Source organism: Sander vitreus, chromosome 15 (genome assembly GCF_031162955.1).
Source record: "Sander vitreus isolate 19-12246 chromosome 15, sanVit1, whole genome shotgun sequence".
In the NCBI taxonomy this organism is placed as follows: Eukaryota; Metazoa; Chordata; class Actinopteri; order Perciformes; family Percidae; genus Sander; species Sander vitreus.
The window spans coordinates 24,405,292-24,425,549 of NC_135869.1; the positions used below are offsets into that span (position 1 = coordinate 24,405,292).

Here is a 20,258-nt window from a genome sequence, read left to right on the forward strand (position 1 = left end):
GTTATTGCATCTTACCTCCTGTCTGCAAAATGATGTCAACAAAATCATCGTCATGCTCTGCATCCTGAGGAGACACACACACACACACACACACACACACACACACACACACACACACACACACAGAGGGAACAACACATTACCCTTCAAAACTGTGTGTAAAGTTCACATAGCACACAACACTGTGACATGAGCGCGATGATGTGAAACGTGAAATGATGCAATGCAAAACAACATATCAGACCGGAATGCAGAGCAACGCAGCTTAGCTTAGTACAGGTTAGCAAAATCTAAGAAACACCCCAAGGGCAGTAAAAAAAAATAAAAAAAAATTAAAAAAATCGCACATTTTGGATAATGAACATATCATTCATTTTTTTGCGCAATGACACAATCAGACATGCAGATCGTCATACTTTGTTATCAGGCGATGAGGCCGCTGTCTTAATGGAAGCTGGAGACAGAGGACTAAACAAGACATCCAGACTAGGGCACAACTCCTAGAGGAGAGAAGAATGAAGTGAAAGCCAGTTGGATGTGAAAGAAGTTTGATTTTTGTGCATCCAAAGTTATCACAAAATCCTTTACAATGTGACTGGGTGATACAAGACACATTGAAAGATGATCCATGCCATCTGGAGATTACTTACAGTTTGAGAGAAAGGTGATGCGGTGTCTTTCCCCGAGGGAGCAGTCTCCTGGTTGTTAAAGAAAGGCTGCAGACTGGCAGGTGCTGACAAACACTGAGCAATGTCCTGCTGAGGCTGCTCTACAGACACCTGAAGTCTCCCGTTCTGTGGCTTCAAATCATTACAAAGAGTGGAAAGATAAGTTCTCCTTACAGGGGAACAGTATTCACAGGCAACGGTACTAGTTTTTTCGGGTAACATCCAGTGGTGTAAAAAGTATTCAGATCCTCTACTTACATGTAAGTAAAAGTACTCTATTACAAGTAAAAGTCGTGCATTGAAAATGTTACTTGAGTAAAAGTATGTAAGTATCATCAGGAAATTGTACTTAGTATTAAAAGTAAAAGTACTCAATGCATAAAAATCCTCACATTTTAGAAACTGGAAACAATGAAAACAGTGCTGTGTTTAATCGGCCAACCATTTCAGCTGGACTTGTAGGCCTTTATATTGTTGGGTGGTTTCATTTATAATAAAAAATATTTTAAAAACTACATGTGTTTTGTGTGCAAAAATCTTAATTGGTAAAAGTAACTAGTAAGTTCAGCTGCCAGGTGAATGTAGTGGAGTAAACAGTACAATATTTCCCTCTGAAATGTAGCGAGGTAGAAGTAGAAGGTGGCATGAAAAGAAAAGACTCAAGTTAAGTACAAGTACCTCAAAATTGTACTTAAGTACAGTACTTGAGTAAATGTACTTAGTTACATTCAACCACTGGTAAATCCAAAATCACTAATGATTAATTTCTATTAAGAGTGTGATAAGAGGGGTACAACGATCAGGTAAGACTGCTGATACCAGTAATCAGCATGTTCCACCAAATGTTGACACTTTCCAGCACACCTGCCCTTGCAGAGAGATACATCTCAATTAACCAAGATGCAATGGAGTTTTTTGTTCCTGCTCTGTTAACAACATAGATCATATTAATGGACGATGCCGTTAGAGTAATTGGCCAAGCAATAGTAATCAGCATCGGGCTAGTGTCTTATCAAAGACTGCTGTCACTGTGTCAGACAGCATACATCATTAATTTCCACCGCTATTGCACTCACTGGAGCACTTCTCTTTCACTCTCATGTTTCGCTCTCTCTTTATGGAGCTTTAACAGACACTGGTCTGTCAGTGCTCCAGTGACAGAGTCTCCTGGGCTTGTTTGACAATGAGTTGTGTATGTAGTAGGATGAGGGTCCATGGAATGTGTAAAAAGAGATGACTTAACATCTGCTGTTGAGTCATTATTTGTGGTGGCGGAAATGCCCCATCTAGACATTTTAAATAGCCAGTTAACCTGAGGAGGACGCGCACACACACACACACACACACACACACACACACACACACACACACACTTGTCCCATTTCATAGCTAACGCAGATTTTATTTTTATTTTAACGGTTTTGAGATATTAATCTATGAGATTTATGATACCACCCACATACAATAGAGGTGAATGTAACTTTGCACTTAAAGCATTGAAAAATAACATTTGAACGGTCTGTGGCACAACCAGCAAACTCCCGTTGGCTATTTTAAATCTTTTCCTGTTTTACAATTGTTCTTCAGCTACTTATGAGTCTGTCTGAAAATTCAGATAATCAATATATTGCTTTAAATCTCACCTTTGTCTCTTGTTGTTTCAAAAATCCCACGTGTGTGCTTTGTTTGGTCTGATTATCCGCTTTAGGCAGCTGAATGGGGTTGTGGCCGGGGAGCGTGGCTGGAGCAGACTGTAATCGCTGGTGGAAAATGACGAATGTAAACAATTTTGTTAGTATTAGTATTAAAGTGCTGAATATAATAATAATAAAAAGAGTACATCAGCAAAAAAATAGCTTTTTTATGAATCAGTCTTTGCATACACACACACACACTACTGTATATAATTCTGATCCATAATGCTACCATGGTTGGTATTGATGTTTTGAGATTGTGTACTTCTAATATGGTAATTGTTTGATCTGTTACTATACTTCTGTACCATCAAGCATACGAATGGTCATAAACACATTCTGAGGCACAACAAACTAGAGGGGCACTCGGAGAGCGCAGACCTCCGCCAAGGCATGTCCTATCTCACAATGTTAATGCAGTGTGAGTTTTCCTAGTCGGGAGCACATTTTTCTGATTATTCCGACACCACAAGAAAGCAGCACAAATCCCCTTTCCTGTAATGTTAACAAAAATGAAAACAAATGTGTGCATCAGGTCTGTGATTTGACCCGCTCCTTCTTCCTCGGCTCATGCGACACCCTTCCACCAAATTTCATAAAAATCGGGCCAGTAGTGTATCTGTAATCCTGCTGGCAGACAAAAAAAAAAAAAACGTACCCTCTTTGGAATAGGTAATAATTAATACATTTGGATTTTTTTTTTTTTTTAAGTGGATTGCTAAAAATAATTCATGTACCTGCAGTGCAATTTGATTGGTTGCTTTGCTCCCAGGTGCATCAGTTCTTTGCTTCTCAGTGATGTGACTGGTCAGTGCAATCAGGAAGTGGTTGCCGTTGCTGTTGGTGACCAGAGTCGGGGTGGACTCGCTCTTGGGGAGATCCTGTTGGAAAGTGGGGGCTGAGCCTGACTGCTGGTTGAAGGACGCTTGAGATACCTGTACAAAAACCCGCAATAACTTTTAGAGGAAGAATTTTCGCCAAAGAAATCTGCTATGGTGGCCAGCTGCGCTTGTTATCTCATTACATTACATTACATGTCATTTAGCTGAGGCTTTTATCCGAAGCGACTTCCGTGACTTCGGGAGCGTCCCTAACTGCAGAACTGGCATAATGAGTAAATCTGACACCAAAGGCTATGCAGTGTAAAGGATATCGTAAAACCCATTTCTGACCTGTAGTGACTTCTGTTGCGCCTGTTGTTTCTGCTGTATTAGCACCTGTTTAGTCTGCTGCTGCAAAAACGACTTTTGTTGCTTCAGTAGAATCTGTTGGTTCGTCTGCACCTGCTGGTGATGTTGTTTCGATTGTTGATGCTGTTGTTGTGACTGCAACAGTTGCTGCTGCTGCTGCTGCTGTAGTTGTTTGTGCTGCTGTTTGTGAGATTTCCTTTTTCTCTGCTGAGAAAGTTTCTGCAGGTTCTCCGGCGTCTGACTGTGGTTCTGATTCATCTGCTGCTGGTTCTGAATGTGTAGCGGTTGCTGTAGCAAAAGTTTCTGTATGGCCTGTTGCTGTAACAACTGCAGAGTGGCTTGCTGCAGACGTGCATGGTGTTGTTGTTGTTGTTGTTGTTGTTGTGTCTGTGTGCTCCTTTGCTCTGGCTGCGGTAATCCACGAGTGTCTGGTAATTGCATAGTTGTCTCACACTCCACTCCATCTGCCTCGATGGCTTCCTGTTTGACAGTTACCTTGCTGACATCCATCTCGCATGAAATGGATGACGGTGGAGGGGGGAATTGTGGATGGTCACATGAGAGAGGGACACTGGGCTTATCAGGAGGTTCTTGTTTAACTCTTACAAGAACCAGTGGCTCTGGTCCTCCTCCTCTGTTCCCTTGCTCCAGCTGCATCCTCAGCATCTCCACCAGCATCTGTTTCTGCCTCAGCATCCTGGTCAACTCCACTATCTGCTTGTCTTTCTCCAGCAGCAACCTGTCTTTGTCCATAGTCACTACGGGAGCTGTGGTTGTAGTGGTATGGGCGGCTGATGAAACCAGGCAATGTTTCTGCAGAGAGGCCGGCTTTAAAGAGAATCGACAAGGCGCCGGGGTGGAACACTTTGGCTCTTCTTTAATGTTGGTTGCAAGCTGAGCAGCTGAACATGGCTGAAGGCTCGCCTGGCTGAGAGGTGAACTCATCTGGACAGAAAGAGAGAAATTAAAAATGGGTAAACAAACCTTGATATGAAAAAACAAGTGCAAGAGCTTAAGACTATAGACTCACATTTCTTTGTATGTAAACTGGGAGCCTACAGACATGCTAGAGCTAAATGCTGACATCTATAAGCTAACATGCTCACAATGACAATGTTAACATGCTGATGTTGAGCGGGTATAATGTTTACCGTGCTCACCACCTTTGTTTAGCATGTTGGCATTCGGACATTTGCTAATCAGAACAATTAGCACAAAGTATAGCTGAGGCGGAAGGGAATGTTTATGTTAGTTTTGTAGGTATTTGTTCATAAACCAAAGATTTGGACAAATCTTGACTGTCTGTGCTATTTTGAAACATCATTAATGTATAATGAACTGCAATTCAAGAATGCATTATTGTCAACAACAACAACAAAAATCAGACCATTTCCATCAAGGGGTCGCTTTTAAAGCTGGTATCTTCTGGGCTCATGGCGCCCGGCGAGCGGTCAGAGGGGGGGAGCGAGGCGGTTGTGGGGGAGACGGTGCCACTGCAGGTCATGAGCTGCTGAGGAGTGGCTGCGCTGCTACCTGCATCAGGTATACAGAGGTTAAGAAAGTAAAGAGACAATGCATTATGTTTTCTACGTCTTCCTTATCTTTTAACACTTGAATACATCATTCTGTGAAGAGAGGTGATGGAGGAAATACAGGTACTTTTTCTGCTCGACTAACCGGTCCGAGAAGATGTCTGATGGCACTGAAACTGAAACCATTGTTGTGATGTGTTGTTGGTGGTGGTTGCAGCACTTTTGGAGGATTTTGCTGTTCCTTCAGCCCCTGGCCGTGTGGCACCCCCTGCTGTTGGAGACGAGGTGGTGTCACTGCCTCCATTCAGCTCCTGGTAGGTCCTCAGCCTCTCAATTAGGTCGTTTTTGGTGCCGGAGACTGGCAAGCTGCGCAGCTTCAACTCGGACTTCAGTTCCGCGACCTGACAGAAGACGGAGTAACAGAGATATTGAAATTGAAAGAGCGAGGAAAAGCAAAGAGATGAGGACTAATATCAGAGGAAAGAAGAGAGAAAACAAAAAGACTGCATAATCCATCACTGTTCCTTTCTTTGTCAGCTCTGAGTTGAAAGGCCTCTTTTCTGAGACAACATTTTGTTAACGGAGAATCGTTTACATATGTCAACTTCTATACACCAGTTACCTCACTGACTCATTTCTTGTAGACAGCAGAGAGAGCTGTTGCTCTTCACTGTACTGACAGAATGAGACATAAGATCATGAACTAACCATGTCATTTTCTTTTGGATTTTTTGTTTCTGTGAGGCTAACCTTCATTTCATCCAGGTTTGGGGGTAGAAACGCTGGTTTTGGCCCACGTATAGGAGCAGAACTCTGACGGCTGTAACCGCCCTGGTTAGAGGGAGCTGTTGAAGGGGCAGCGACAGGTCGAGGTGGCGAGGAGGTAGTCGTGGAATTGGAGGAGGAAGAGGAAGATGGCTGCTGATCTGTCTGAATCTGTCTGTTGGGTAGAAAGTCAAAGGGGAGGAAAAATATAGTGATCTCTACAGTCTTTAGACAATGAAATACTCTTACAGAAGGTACCAGCGCCTCAGTTTTAAATAGTGGTGTTGAAATTAATCAGTGCATCGCGATGTGGACGTGGATGATTCTGCACCGATGCAGTGAAAGACAATAATCGATTATTGTCTTCTGATGTTTCTCGGTGATTTTCTGTTTGCCGCTTTTTTGTTTTTGCCTTTTGTCTGCTGTGCTCAGACTTCGCTACATTCAGGAAGTGTCTTTTTTAAGGGCAGATGCAATACAAATGGGAGTTCATATTTATTTGACTGCTTGACTTTGAAAACCATGTGTAGCAATGCATATTAAATTTGAGGTGGTGACGCCTCGTGATATTGAATCGTATCGAATCGTTGACAGGATAATCGTTATCGAATTGAATCGTGAGACCAGTGAAGATTCACACCCCTAGTTTTTAACACCACCTTCAATTGCGTTTCTCCCAGGTCGTACCACACACAACAAGCTTGACCATCCACACAAGAATAGGTACACACTTGGGTGGCGCAGGCAGGATGGCGTGGTAGTTATAGTGCTGCTGCTGCTGATTGAGGATCTGGAGCTGCAAGAAGAGCTGCTGCTGCTGGAGGATTTTGGCATAAGACGAGTCCAGATGGGGAGGAGGCTCTTTATCTCCCTTCTGGTCAGGAGGGATGTACTCATGGTACTTTAACTTTTTTATCTAGAAGACAACACACATGTTTCCTCTTAGGTTTGGATTTACTGGTTGATTGAAATGCTAGCATTAGTATTTATTTACTACCTCTCTGAGTATTAGCAACAGTATAGTCTGCATGTCTAAAAACAGAAACAAAACCCTACCTTTGGCTTGTTGTCCTTAGGTTTCTTGTGTCTCTGTGCAGAGCGGTCAGAGTTTGGTTTAGGCTGGGACTGAAAAAAGAGAAGGGATGCTGGTAAGTGCGCACTGTAAACTTTTATACAACAACATCAATCAATGGAAGTCCAGCATTCACTCTCTATGTACTGTAGCTCTGTTTTTGGTCTCTACCAACTCCTGAGGGAAATATCTGTCTCTTCCAGTACCTCAAAGAATTGATTTCAAAATACTTTTGCTGGTTTATAAATCACTAAACGGTTTAGGGCCAAAATACATTTCTGATCTGCTACTACACTATGAATCATCCAGACCTCTCAGGTCGTCTGGGACAGGTCTGCTTGCTGTCCCCAGAGTCCGAACTAAACAGGGGGAAGCAGCATTCAGTTTTTAAGCTCCACATATCTCGAACAAACTCCCAGAAAACTGCAGGTCTGCCGCAACTCTCAGTTCTTTCAAATTAAGGCTGAAGACCTTTCTTTTTGATGTTGCCTTTCTTTAAATAATTGTTAATTTATAAGTCCTCTGGGAGGCCAGGTTTGGAACCCGAGTTACAACAGAAAATGAGTTAAAGTATAAGTCCTCTGGGAGGCCCGAGTTGACTCGGTTAACTTGTTCTTATACTGCACTGTAAATTGAATTCTCGTCTTTTATCTGTTTAATTTTATTTATTTATTTATTTTTATCGTTTTCTAACTGCTCTTTAATGTATTATGTAAAGCACTTTGAATTTCCCTGTTGCTGAAATGTGCTATACAAATAAAGCTGCCTTGCCTTGCCTTGCCTTTAGCTGCTAAAAGCTCCACTATGTTCACCAGCTGGTCACTCACTTAGTCTGTCTACTATTTGGTTTTGGGTAGGTAGCATGAAGAGGGTTTTTGTTGAAATCATAAAACCAAAATAATGAGCTGAAAGACGCTACACGTAGTGGAACAGCAGAGATGGGTGATAATCTTGTGTTCAAGTTCTGCATTGCATGCCCATGTTTAATATTCTGCCCATCGCTACAAGTGGCAGCTGTCTTATTACACAAAGTCATCTGATCCATTGTTAATATAAAAATATTGATGAGAGCAGCTTGAAATCAGAGGATCAAGCACACGTTTTCTTTCCCAGACACTTTTACACCTTTATTGTTTAGTTGGCCTTGACAGATGTCACCTACCTTGATCTGTGAGGTCACCCCTGTCCTCTGGGCAGATGATGCCACCGTCCCATTGGTCAGCTTGAATGAGGGGGAGGATCCAGCGATTGGTGGGCGAGCAAGAGCAGTGGGAGAGGCCTAATTGATAAGATGAAAATATACTGTAAAAGAGCAACACTAATCACTGGCTACACCGTGGTCTTACCTAGAACTAGACCAATAAATCAGCCAGGCAAATAAATCGCCCATATTAGTCTTAGTAGTTGTACATTTTTATTACCAACTTGTATATACGTTTGTACATTCTCTCCTTTGTATTTTTTATTTGTCCTTGTATTCTATCATATTTATTATTTCTTGTATATTCTGTATGTGTGCTGTGTGTCTGATATTTTGCTGCTGTAGCACTGGCATTTCCCAATTTGGGATCAATAAAGTCTATCTAATCTAATCTATAAAAAAACTCCTGTCCTGTCTATCGATGTATGTCCTATATTTACTATACTTAAGTCTGCCATTCTACGACTAAAGTTTAGTTCAGATAAAGCTTCGTGCTACAATGAAGTTTGCTATTGTAACACAATTCAACTTCTACTCATGTTTGACAATCTTGCATCCATGACACACACACACACACACACACACACACACACACCATGTTAGTCACACTGTCTCACCCTTTCTCCGGAGTGATCCTACCTGTGTAGGAGATGGGATGCTGCTCTCAGCCAGTGTCTCAGGTGGGGAGGGCAGAGGAAGCAGGCCCAGAGGAGACTCCTGGCCCATCGGCTGTTCTGGAGACAGACTGTAAATGCTGTCCTCATCACACGATGAGTTATCACCTGAAGCCTTTGGAAACCGTGTCTCTAAGAAGGAGAGGAGGGAGGAGGTTTTTTTTCCCGTAACAAAGGAAACACCTACTGTATCTGTATCCCCTGCCTTGCAGGGCCACGACAATTACAGCAAGCTGTTATCACCTGCACTTACAGGTGTTGAGCCGGCGGATTACTCCCTACATCAAACTTACTGCACTGTGCCACTGAACTAACAACTTGTGAGCATCCCTAAAGTCAGCCAAAATCACCAGCATGTCCTCTATGAGTTTCAGCAAATGCATCACTGCTTGTGCGTGTCAAGTCCTATAAAATATAACACAATACACACAGCAAGCTTCTTCAGTGATGTCCACCCTCAGCCAGTGCATTTATGTGATGTCTGCTACAGAGCAACCTAAATGCTTGTCCTCTCTGCCTGCATATCGTGCCCATAAAATACAGTTTTAGATGATATCTTTACTGAGAATAATGCTTCTGTCCACAGTGTGGCAAAGAGGAGCCGAGCTTTAGCTCAGTGATAGTTTTCATTCATCTAAGTTCACTTTCAGTGCAGCCAAATAAGGCTGGCCACCTCATTCATGCCGGTTTTAATGTAACAGATGGTGTTTCTCTAAGGAACGGTGTTATGCTGAGAATTCTGGAGGATCAGTTGTGTAATTCATGATATGAATACATTAACTGTTTATGTGAGGGCTCCTCCTGTTTATGCCAGCCTTCTGTGCTACTAATGGTATTCTCCTTACAAAATGTTTTCCAGGCTACAAATAAACTAATTGAATGTTTAAAAAAAAAAAAACGTATAAATCAGGCAAAGTATTTAAAATAACAACTGCATACAAACTTGTCAACTAAAGGACAAATGTTTCCATATCAGCCTGCATCATGTTGAAACGTCCTCCAGCACAGGAATGAATCCAAGTCGTGGTTCTCCTGCTAATTTTTCCCTCAGGGATATCACGTAATGATTTCATTATTAAGCAGACTTTTGAGCCTTTACAGGGATTTAAGGTAAATAAGGTAGCTGCCAAAATATGCTGGACTAGGATAGAGACTTTTCTTTTGCTGGTGGATGTGTGTTATTTAATTACAGGAGCTGCTTTGGGCTGCAGCAGACAGCTATGTAAACTACACCGCTGGTCATTAATCCAACATCAGCAGGCGATGATGAAAAGACAACATGGGGCTGATTTAATACCCTGTGATCCAATAATGTGATGGCTTCTCTACTGCTGTGCTGTGCCAGTGTGTGTCTGTGCATGGTGCTTTGTATGTTTGTATCTTTGCATGTCAACTCTGTTTAACTCTTGTGTTCTCCAGTGCTCCTACAATAAAGGCCCGGTAATGCAATAGTGTTTATTGTGCGGCGGTGACAGAGATGGATAATCCGCTGACACTGTACATTATTGTTATCTCAGCGTTCTTTCCTCCTCTGATCTCATCATCTAATGTCTAACAGCACTGGACATAAGATATACAATAAAAGTTAGACAGTACTGCAGTTCTTTTATTGTTGCTGTTATAATGGAAAATGGTGAAATTGGGGCCATTATATCTGTCACTATGCCCAAATTGCAAATGACAAATAAGCATTCATTTAGAGTCCTATCTCTTCAATTAGTATATAATAATTCTCCTAATAAAAGATAATGGGTTTTATTAACAGACACTGTGGCTATTTAACACCGACAGCAAAGAGGGAAGAGTCCGTCAACAGGGATGCAAGGGCATACATGATTTACTATATCCTACTTTAACATTTGTGGCTGTTTGAAGCATGAATACCCAGGTGGAGGGGGAGTTTGTGTGGAATGTGGTTGTTTTGTACATATTGGATGGGAATGTGTATATGGTTCACGTGTGTGTCGCCAGGCATCTGTGTTAATGGCGAGCACAGCTGAGACATCTGAGAGGGAGCATCAGTATGTTTATGATAGCTGGAGGAGGGGGCCAGGAGGGACATCCTGTCAGGAGCCTAAAACTGTGGGTGTGTTGTGATATATTACACGTTTACATTTATATCACACCTCCCTCCACCACATACACGCAGGGCATATTTTATCTAAAGGTGTAGTTAGTATTTCGTTGCCACTAGGGGGCAGTAAAACAACGAAACAAGCTGAGAGATGCAGAGCCACTATGACATCAAGGCTTAAAAAAGTGTTATAGCTAACATGTTAGTAAACCTTTACCTAGTTACACACCCAGCCTGAAGCCAGCCTCCATTACTGCATCTGTACTTTTACAGCCGTTCTACAGCCGAAGCTTGTTGGTGTTCAAGGTAAAGGAGCCCACGGTCAGCTTCATAAAACATAAATAATGCCTGGCTTACCTATGATGGCCTTTTTAATGCTGGAGTGAACAGGTAGGATGTTTTTGTGGATCAGCTCCATGGGCCCCGGCCGGTGGGAGATCTTATCGTTCAAATCATCGGCAAGGCGAGCTCGCTTCAGCTGCATCTGCTTTGCCTGAATTGACGGCTCTGCTGAGGTCTCTGGAGGCATGCAGAAATCAAACGATATTTTTTTAGGATTCTTAAAGGTTATTTGTCAGAAATGCCTAGAGTCCAGACAGACCGGCAGGAAGGAGGCTATACGTGGTACTCACCCTCCAGGATGTGCATTCTGATCAGTTCGGAACGCTCCGGTCGACTCCTGATCTTCCTCTTGAGATAGTCCTCAGTCTGGAGAAAGAGAAAGAACAATATTGAGACACTCACTCACTTCTGGATTTATACCAACTGCCTATCATTTTTCCAAAGCTTATTCTCTTCCCAACATGGCCTTATCTCAACGCTTATTTGTCATTTCCAGCCCTTCTATATAACATTATTATTCAAGAGTTGCTATAAGGATGTCAGATGTTACAAAGCTGAAAGAGATTGAATGTCTGCTTGAAACAGGCCAGTTTGGACTCCAGTGATTGATTCGAGGATGGCGTACTCACCCGTGCTCGTTCCAAGCTCCGTCTCTGTTCGTGGAAGGCAGCAGAACTTTTCAGGGCTTGAAGAATAAAGAGTGAGAGCAGAGAAAAAATGGAGAGGAAGAGGACATTAAGATGGCAGTGTGTACATTCATGCCACTGAGGGGGAAATGGAGAGCAAAATGGCTCTGAATGGCCTGTTGCTTCTACAGTTCAGCTTGAATACGTTTACTAATGGTGCTCTTTTCCTTTTCCACATTTTGATGTCAGTGTAGTTAATGTTTTCTCAGACTCCCATAACAACAACAACAAAATGCACAATAGCCTGGGCAGTGGTCCCATTATCAGGTAAAGGGAGACATGGGATGGACACTGAGGGTTCCAGTCCAACAAGCCTCTTCACAGCAGTGGAATTTATAGAATCTGTACAGCATTCACAAATGACTCAAGCAAGACTTGCTCTAGGCCTATGATTATGCAAAAACCCAGGGATTAGTGGTGCTGCATACCTAAAAGCCTAAAGGGCTGTGATGGCATCAACATGCTGAGTTAAATGCAGTTTGAAGGTACAGGCATTATGATTTCGCTTCTAAAACAAGAATCTGAACCTCAAACTATTAAATAATGTTATATTGAATGTAAGAATACATATACAGGCAGGTTATTGAATGGCAATGTACACAACTTGAGCATGATGGGGATCATTGTAAAGGCCATCACACAAGTAGATAAAAACATGCACTTTATTAACACCATTTAAGATTTGATCTGCTCAGTGACACTTTACAGAGTCAGAAACCGTCCGCTTCAGAGTTTTAAAATCATACTTTTTATACCTGGTAAATGCTTAATTGCTGCCATGCCCCTATGGACGAGGAAGAGGCTGTAAGATAAGACGTTTTAGGAAGTTATTAAGGTACTTATCATAGATTAATTGTTGGTGTAAACCATAGACTGTATAAAATAAGTGAGTGTAGCCACAGTGACATCACCCATTGGTTTGTGGACTCCTTTATCGTCTATTTTAAAATAAATGGGACCATAGTTTACAAAATGAACATCATGCTGTATTGAAGAAGACTTGAAACTAGCGATTGAGACCATGAACTCATTATGAAAACGTTTACTAAGGTAATAAATCAAGTGAGAAGTAGGGTCATTTTCCCATAGACTTCTAAACAATCCGACTTCTCTTTGCAACCAGTGGAGTAGCTACAATTATAAAATGTGGTGTACGCTGAAACGAGTCTTGTGGGTTGGGATGTATATTATCAAGTTATAACATGTACGTCCAATCTTTTGTTCATCATATTGTTGCATATTGATGCATGCAGATAAAATGATATATGAAAGTGCCAGACAACTAAAGCAAGCTAACTATCTCTGAGTGCTACACAAACACACATGCAGGATATGCACACTGAAATGTTTGTCATTGTTGTGGCTCTCCCGTCAGCACACTGGAATTGAAATGAACCAATGACTGAGATGTTAAAGAGGGTGTCTACATCCATATTGGGTGGCCAGTGTGTGATTCGTAGCCCTTTGCATTACAGCTCCACAACTTCAGGACAATACTGTTGCCTGGTTTATATCTCAAACATACAGTAAATGCAACCAATAACTTTTTAATGGCTAAACAGTGGGTTATTTGTGACCAAGTCAGTCACCGATGACTGCAGTACACATCGGACCAGGGAAGAAGATCCCCATGTATGGAAGTAAACACCCTCAAATTAAAACTGAGAGTCAGCACTTTCATTTCACAGTCTCATTTCAAATCCAATGTGCTGGAGCTAACACAACAGAAAGTGTGCCGCTAATACTTTCTGACTGCACTAAACACAGAGACAGACACAGACAGACACAGAGACACAGACAGACACAGAGACACAGAGACACAGAGACACACACACACACACACACACACACACACACACACCCTGGGGGAAAACTGCTGGTACCTGCTTAAGCCTGAGTTCACGTCGCTGAGCATTGTCACACTGCTGGTACACACTCATTCTTGCACACCCTGGGGACATTAACCCTCTTAGACCTCTAATCACCCATCCACAAGGGAGATTGAACCTGCCTGTCACTCAGCTACATGGAAAATTAGCGATGGGATGGCGGGATGGATAGATGGATGAGCACAAAATGAGGTTTTTGGAAGTGGGGACGGGAAGTGAAAGGGATGGAAATAGATAGAAGGAAGATGGAGAATCAGAAAAACTAATGCGGGCAAGACGGGAAGAGAAGATAAATGGAGAGAGGCAGCTGGAAGAAAAATGGAACAACAGACCGAAGGGCAAATGAAGAGGAGGAAATAGAGAGTGGTTGGATGAGGTCAGAGAGAAAAGACCCCATTATGTGCATGAGTGGCTGCATCATGGCTTCTTGCCACCCTGCAACCAGCATTCCCTGGTCTTTAAACTTTGAGAACATGAAGTAGTATCACTTCCTCTGGCAGTGGTTGTGTTTTTATTTTCCATCTGCAGCTGACCAGTGCTTTGTTTTTTCTTACGTGTTAACCGACCAGCTTGTTGAATAAAAAAACTCTCCTGTATAATACTTTACTTTATGGTCCGTTTAAACTGTGTGACTTATTTGTCAACCTCATAAAATAGCCACAAAATTACTAAAATATTACTGCAATCTTCATCAAACATGTCAAGTTTGTTGCAGGCAGTACATACATAGACCAGAGATGTAGCCATTTCCTATGTGAGAACTTTGTGAGAGCTGCTCCAGATCCACCAGTAAGTGTAAATCTAGTACTCTGCTCTTATTATTGCTCTTGCTGACAGATATTTGGAAAAGGCTTTACCAGCGCATTAAGGTTAAGCTTAGCTAACCTGATAACCCTGTGTAGATGAGCATGAACTGAGAAACATTTTTAGGCATCTGAGAAGTGTATAAATAACATGATAGGCAGGGTATCACACTGTGGGCTTATTATAGCACTGAGTCAAATGAACACACCCAACCACATACCACGGTCCCACGGCTAATGGAAAAAAGAAGAAGCTTTCTCTACACAAAGTAGGCATTTGTAAGATTATTTTGGATGGGTAGTGGGAGGGCGAATTGAGAGACGGTGAGTGATAAAAAGACATGGGTGGACAGAGGATGAAGGCACAGAGCGAGGGAACCATCACTATTGCTAAGAGAGGTCAAGTGGCTGTGTGTGAGACAATCGATGCAGAACAAGAGATGTGTTTTATGAAATGGACAGAGGGAAGGCGCTGAAAGATTAGGGTATTTGGGGGAAAAGGGTAGGATGTAAGCATGTACTGGGAAATAGTGGGAGAAAAAAAAGAAATGAACGGGAGGAGGAGATGAGTCAGAGAGGGAGAGCAGCGACACAGAGATGGGAGTTGTAGAGATGTTGTGCTCTAGTGTGGTGATCACTGCCGTTCTACAGTGTGTGCTGTCTCTCTTCCAACTGTCTACATTAGAGACTACGGGGACAATGATAAAGGTCAGAAGGTAGCCTAAATGTCAGTGGCTAATTGTTCTGCCATGTCCCTACTCTGACATCAACCACATTAAACCCTGAACGTAACCATTTCTAAATTACATTACCTCACAAAGCAACTTCCATTAAGTGCGATCAACCATGAAGGTATAAACTCCGGACAGCAAGAATGAAGTGCAAGTACATTAGCTTCAAATAAGTCAAACCACAAAGAGTCACATGTAAGTGTAACTGTAAGTTTTATTTTTATTTTTATCCACGGTGTTTTTAGCCTTCGGCGGAAGATGCTTAGACTTTTGGCTGTCCTGATGTCAATGGGGAGCTTGTTCCACCATTTAGGAACCAGGACAGCAAGCACGTTGGCCGTTGCAGAGCGGAGTGAACGGGCTGGAGTTAGGGCTGAAACGATTCCTCGAGTAAGTCGAATAATTTGATTACTAAAAATCCTTGATGAAAAATTCTTTGCCTCGAAGCTTCGTTTAAATAATGTAACTAACGTTGGATACCGCTGTGTTTCTGCATGCTTGATTATTACTGTCGCACAACGGGCTGACGCTGCTGTAAACATGCCGTGAAGACTGAGCTCGATGGTGTTTTAAGCCCCCACCGTCGACTTCAAGGCACCTAACCCTAGTGCCTTCCAGGGAGCGCTGCGGGGTGATCCCCGACTGCCCTGTCTCCGACTGAACATGTCGGGTCGGCCCAAATGAAGACCGACAGCTCCTCCGACGGACGACGGCATGGGACACACCGAACAGACTCGAGTCACCGACCTCGCCAGACTGTCCGACGGCCGATAATCGGCTCTGTGTGTCAGCGCCTTAACACTGCAGGAGACATGACACAGGGACAAAACAAGCACCTAATCAAGCAACGAGCCTTTGGTTAAGGAGCGTAGGCTAATTGGATGAGACCATGCGACCAAAACATTTTGATCTCCGTCCCCCTCCAGTTTCTACAAAGAAACACAAGTAACAAGACAGACAAGCTGTGATAACACTAACACCTATTACACACCTTACATTTAAGACCTTTATCACAACATCAACTAAGCCCTAAATTCAGTTTTTTCAGGCCGTTAAACTTGCACTTCCCCATAGCTGAAGAATAAAATCTGTTTTATGTCTGTGGTACAATCTGAAAGAGAATCGCACCAATAACACAAAAGCTGATTGGCTGCAGTACAAGTAGCATGTTGGTCTCATTTGTAGTCATTATACAGCAAAATTATATTTGGACTAGCGAAAGAAAGAACTACAACACGACAGAATTAAAAAAAAAAGGGGTCGTGTTGCATGGACGTAGGAAAATTAAGACCTCTTTAAAATGATTTAAGACCTAAGACAGATTATAAAATTTTAGACTTTTTAAGATCCCGCGGAAACCCTGATATACTCACTCCACAGACAATAAGCAACTCAACAGCACCATTTGTCATCTAATTGTTAACAATTTCAACTCGCATCCTTCCATTTTAAAGTAGTTCTCCACCGGATGAGGACGGAGCCGTGCTCATTATTGATGCCATCTGTCCACAAAGATAAGAAACTGGTTATTGTATTGTAAAATGGTAAGTAGTATGTGTATTTGCAACAGCAAAGTGAATGCATGAAGTAGTAAATTGTTTACAGGCAGGAAATACTAGCTGATAAGACGCACAGATGTTCTTCTCATGGTATTTTATGAAAATGACTTATCACTTATCACTGCAGAAGCATTTTCTATTGAATGCATGTGAACGAAGAGCAAAGAGCCAAAAGCTACTATTTATATATACACACACACATATATATATATATATATATACACATATATATATATATACATATATATATATACATATATATATAGTAGCAGCACTAACAGGCTGCAATCTAAAGCATCTAAACATTTGGAGTTTGATGGCGTTAAGGGGAAATTTCTCGATCAGATAAAAAGAAGTAAACGGATGTTCATGATGGCAGTTGAAGTATAAACTTGATTCACCTTTCTTTGAAGACAGAAACTGCTATTTTTCTGGAGACGATGGCACCATTTCAACCACAGTCTAAATCACTTCAGAGAACTACTGTGTAGCAAGAAGCGAGGCTACACACAGGAGACACGGCAGATTCTCACAGGAAGCGACTGAATGAAAAACCTGAGCATCAAACAGTCAGTTGAATGAAAGGGATAGACACTCAGTCGCTTGTTTTTTCGTTAGGTACACCTAGCTAAAACTAACTAACATGTAGTGTAGAACAATAGCCCAGCAATGAATCCTACCTTCAGGAAGAGTACATGTTGAGTTTTTGTATAGAGAGGGGTCGATTCAAATTTATTATTGAGAATGTTGAATTGTATTGCATTATACTGAGAAGTGCTTCTAATATTTAGTTTACCCTCATTGACTGGGTGTATCCAGCTAATGGGGCTAAAACTGGAAATGATTCATTAAAACAGGAAGAAAAAAAAAGAAAAAAACGGAGCCACAGCATTTGCTCCGCAGTATATTGTGTTTTAAGGTTTTATGCTTTGTTTTAGATATTTTATATTTTTTAGCTATTTATACTTGAGTACTTTATACTTAAGTGTTTCAGGGTTTTTATTGATTTCTGTTCTTCTGCTGCTTTTGTTTTGGTGAGGCAGAAAAAGGATACGACCCACTTTGATAGACAATAAAACAGAAAATGAATCTGCAACTGTTGCAATAATCACCTTATTGTTTTGTCAGCAAAAAAATGTTCAAGATTTGTCACAGTAAACTGGACGCCCTTATGGATTAGACTGTTGGTTGGATAAAACAAGCTATTTGAGTTTGAAGCCCCCAAAGTCTCCTTCCAGGTAGCGCTGCGACCATTGACTTCAAGGCACCTAACCCTAAACTTAACCCTAACCATAACCATAACTATTGCCTAATCCCTAGTGCCCTCCAGGCAGCGCTGCCTGGAAGGAGATGTTGGGGGCTTAAAACACCGATAAACGCTATTTGAATACATCACACTGGGCTGTGAGAAATAACAGGCATTTATTACTATTTAGTGACATTTGAGAGACAAAATGGTTAATCGCTTAGTCGAATAAATAATCTGATTAATCAGCAATGAAAATAATCGTTACTGGCAACCGAGTCTTCTTGTAGTGAAAGGTTGGAAAAGCCAACTTTACCCTTTTTTTTATAATTTCATTTGAAACTCATGTGCTGAACAATACAATCATATTCTTACCATACAGTGTTCGACGCCGGGGCTGCATGACGCATTACATAATCTTAAAAATTAAGTAATCCGCTTTAACCATAAACTACATCAGAGTTATGGAAATGTTTACTGACTTCTGTCATTTCATTATCCCACTGATTGAGAACATTTTGGATGAGCCATGAATTAAATGAGTCACGTATGAATGGTTGGGGTGATTTTAAAAGGTTGCATCAGCAATGTGTTAAATAATCCCACGAAAGGCTGACATTGTGAACAATTTATAGTCTGAATCTACTAAACAAAATGGAAACTTTTTCAGAGCATGGACCAAAAACTTTTCTCTAAAATACATTGCTGTCTACTTACGCGGCATGATCCCCTGGTTGATCAACTCTACTCTGGACCTTCTCTGTTGCAGCTTCAGCTGGAGAACTGAACACCAAGATAGAGACAGACAAAAAGAAGAAGAAACAAAAGTCAGTCGATGCAGAATGAATAGAGAGCAGCGTTAAACCGACAGCAGATCATGTCTACGTCAGTTCCCGGCCACAGAAAGCCACAAAGTCAGTGACATTACTCATAAGTTAGGTGCAAGTAAAAAAAGCACCACTTTATACAACATTTAATTAGAAGGCTTTCTGTTTATGAATGTAAGTAATAATGGTGACATCTTAGGTGTGCCACAGAGGTTTTTATCTACCCTGTTAGCTGCTGATCAGAATGACTTCTCTGTGGTCCTCTGTGAAAAGACATACAGAGGTTATATCACACGCTAAAGATGGAAGGGAAACACACAAACACACACATGCACAGTTTCCTGTTTCAAGTATTTCATTAAATGACAGCAGACACGCAATATACTGCTGCATGTGTGACAACTCATCACCGCAGAGACATAGAATGTGTGTCAAAGAGAGATAAGGGAAAGAGATCTGCACGCATGTGTTTAATGTAACTTGATTCATCCCGAAGTTTATCATTTTCAATTATTTTTTGTCTATTCAGGTGCATGAGGGCTCAGATAACAACTTTCAACACTATTAATAAAAGCTAACTGGTATTTGCGTTTGGGGGTCATGGCTTCATGTTCACACGCTAAGAAAAGCTTTCAAACTTGCTGTGACTCACCACGTTCTGAGCCAACCTCACATTTTCACAGACGAAAAACATGTCAGCAAAAAAGTCTGAGGACCGTACTTCCAAAATGCAGATCCGCGACTGCTGTATATCTGGGTCATGAAATCAGCATGAAAGTGTAACAAAATATAGCATCTGGAAACATTTTTGGTAGAGGGCTCTTTTACCCACACCCTGACCATCTGCAGTGACGATTTTAGCTCACACCTTTCCACTGCAGAGCTGAGGTGTTGCAACGTGTGTTATACGTTGTTGTACCTACCAGTAATAGGATAGGTATTTAGAACTGTATGCTGTTAATATTCAATTACATACCAGTTCCTAATTTCATAAACAATGTACACCTAAGGATACAATTCTCTCTCTTCTCTGATGTAGGGCACATAATGTTTCATGAAGTCTCCCGTAGTGTGAACAAAAACCCTCATTGCTGCGTCATTCTGATCAGAGATTACGTGAAAGGACAAATCCATAAAGTCCAAATGTACTGCTGCCTCTTCTGGGCTGAAGCCAATCACCCCACTGGCATTCAAACTATAGCTCAACTTTCCCCAGCACAGTGATCCTACACCACGGACTGAAACTTACATGGGGTCACACGATCAGCAGTCAGGGTCAGTTCATAAAACCAACAGACTAATATG

The 20,258-nt window shown here is 41.7% G+C and overlaps 1 protein-coding gene across 6 annotated transcripts in view; it reads right to left on the reverse strand.

Annotated features, from left to right (window-relative positions):
- Nucleotides 1-20,258, reverse strand: part of LOC144529640 (myocardin-related transcription factor A-like) — a 36,983-nt gene that overhangs the window by 4,474 nt on the left and 12,251 nt on the right. For 3 of the 6 annotated variants that reach the window (XM_078268844.1, XM_078268845.1, XM_078268843.1), the window contains 17 exons: nucleotides 18,844-18,909; nucleotides 11,842-11,897; nucleotides 11,503-11,578; nucleotides 11,228-11,389; nucleotides 8,762-8,928; nucleotides 8,084-8,200; nucleotides 6,906-6,974; nucleotides 6,581-6,765; nucleotides 5,835-6,024; nucleotides 5,230-5,485; nucleotides 4,940-5,085; nucleotides 3,535-4,497; nucleotides 3,100-3,297; nucleotides 2,312-2,428; nucleotides 651-800; nucleotides 417-500; nucleotides 16-64 (listed from right to left, as the gene is read on the reverse strand). In XM_078268844.1, coding sequence (XP_078124970.1) covers nucleotides 16-64; nucleotides 417-500; nucleotides 651-800; nucleotides 2,312-2,428; nucleotides 3,100-3,297; nucleotides 3,535-4,497; nucleotides 4,940-5,085; nucleotides 5,230-5,485; nucleotides 5,835-6,024; nucleotides 6,581-6,765; nucleotides 6,906-6,974; nucleotides 8,084-8,200; nucleotides 8,762-8,928; nucleotides 11,228-11,389; nucleotides 11,503-11,578; nucleotides 11,842-11,897; nucleotides 18,844-18,909 — 3,051 coding nt within the window. Of the gene's footprint in view, nucleotides 1-15; nucleotides 65-416; nucleotides 501-650; nucleotides 801-2,311; nucleotides 2,429-3,099; nucleotides 3,298-3,534; nucleotides 4,498-4,939; nucleotides 5,086-5,229; nucleotides 5,486-5,834; nucleotides 6,025-6,580; nucleotides 6,766-6,905; nucleotides 6,975-8,083; nucleotides 8,201-8,761; nucleotides 8,929-11,227; nucleotides 11,390-11,502; nucleotides 11,579-11,841; nucleotides 11,898-18,843; nucleotides 18,910-19,177; nucleotides 19,230-20,258 lie in introns of those variants that run through there. The other 3 variants (XM_078268848.1, XM_078268847.1, XM_078268846.1) reach the window with 3 other exon arrangements.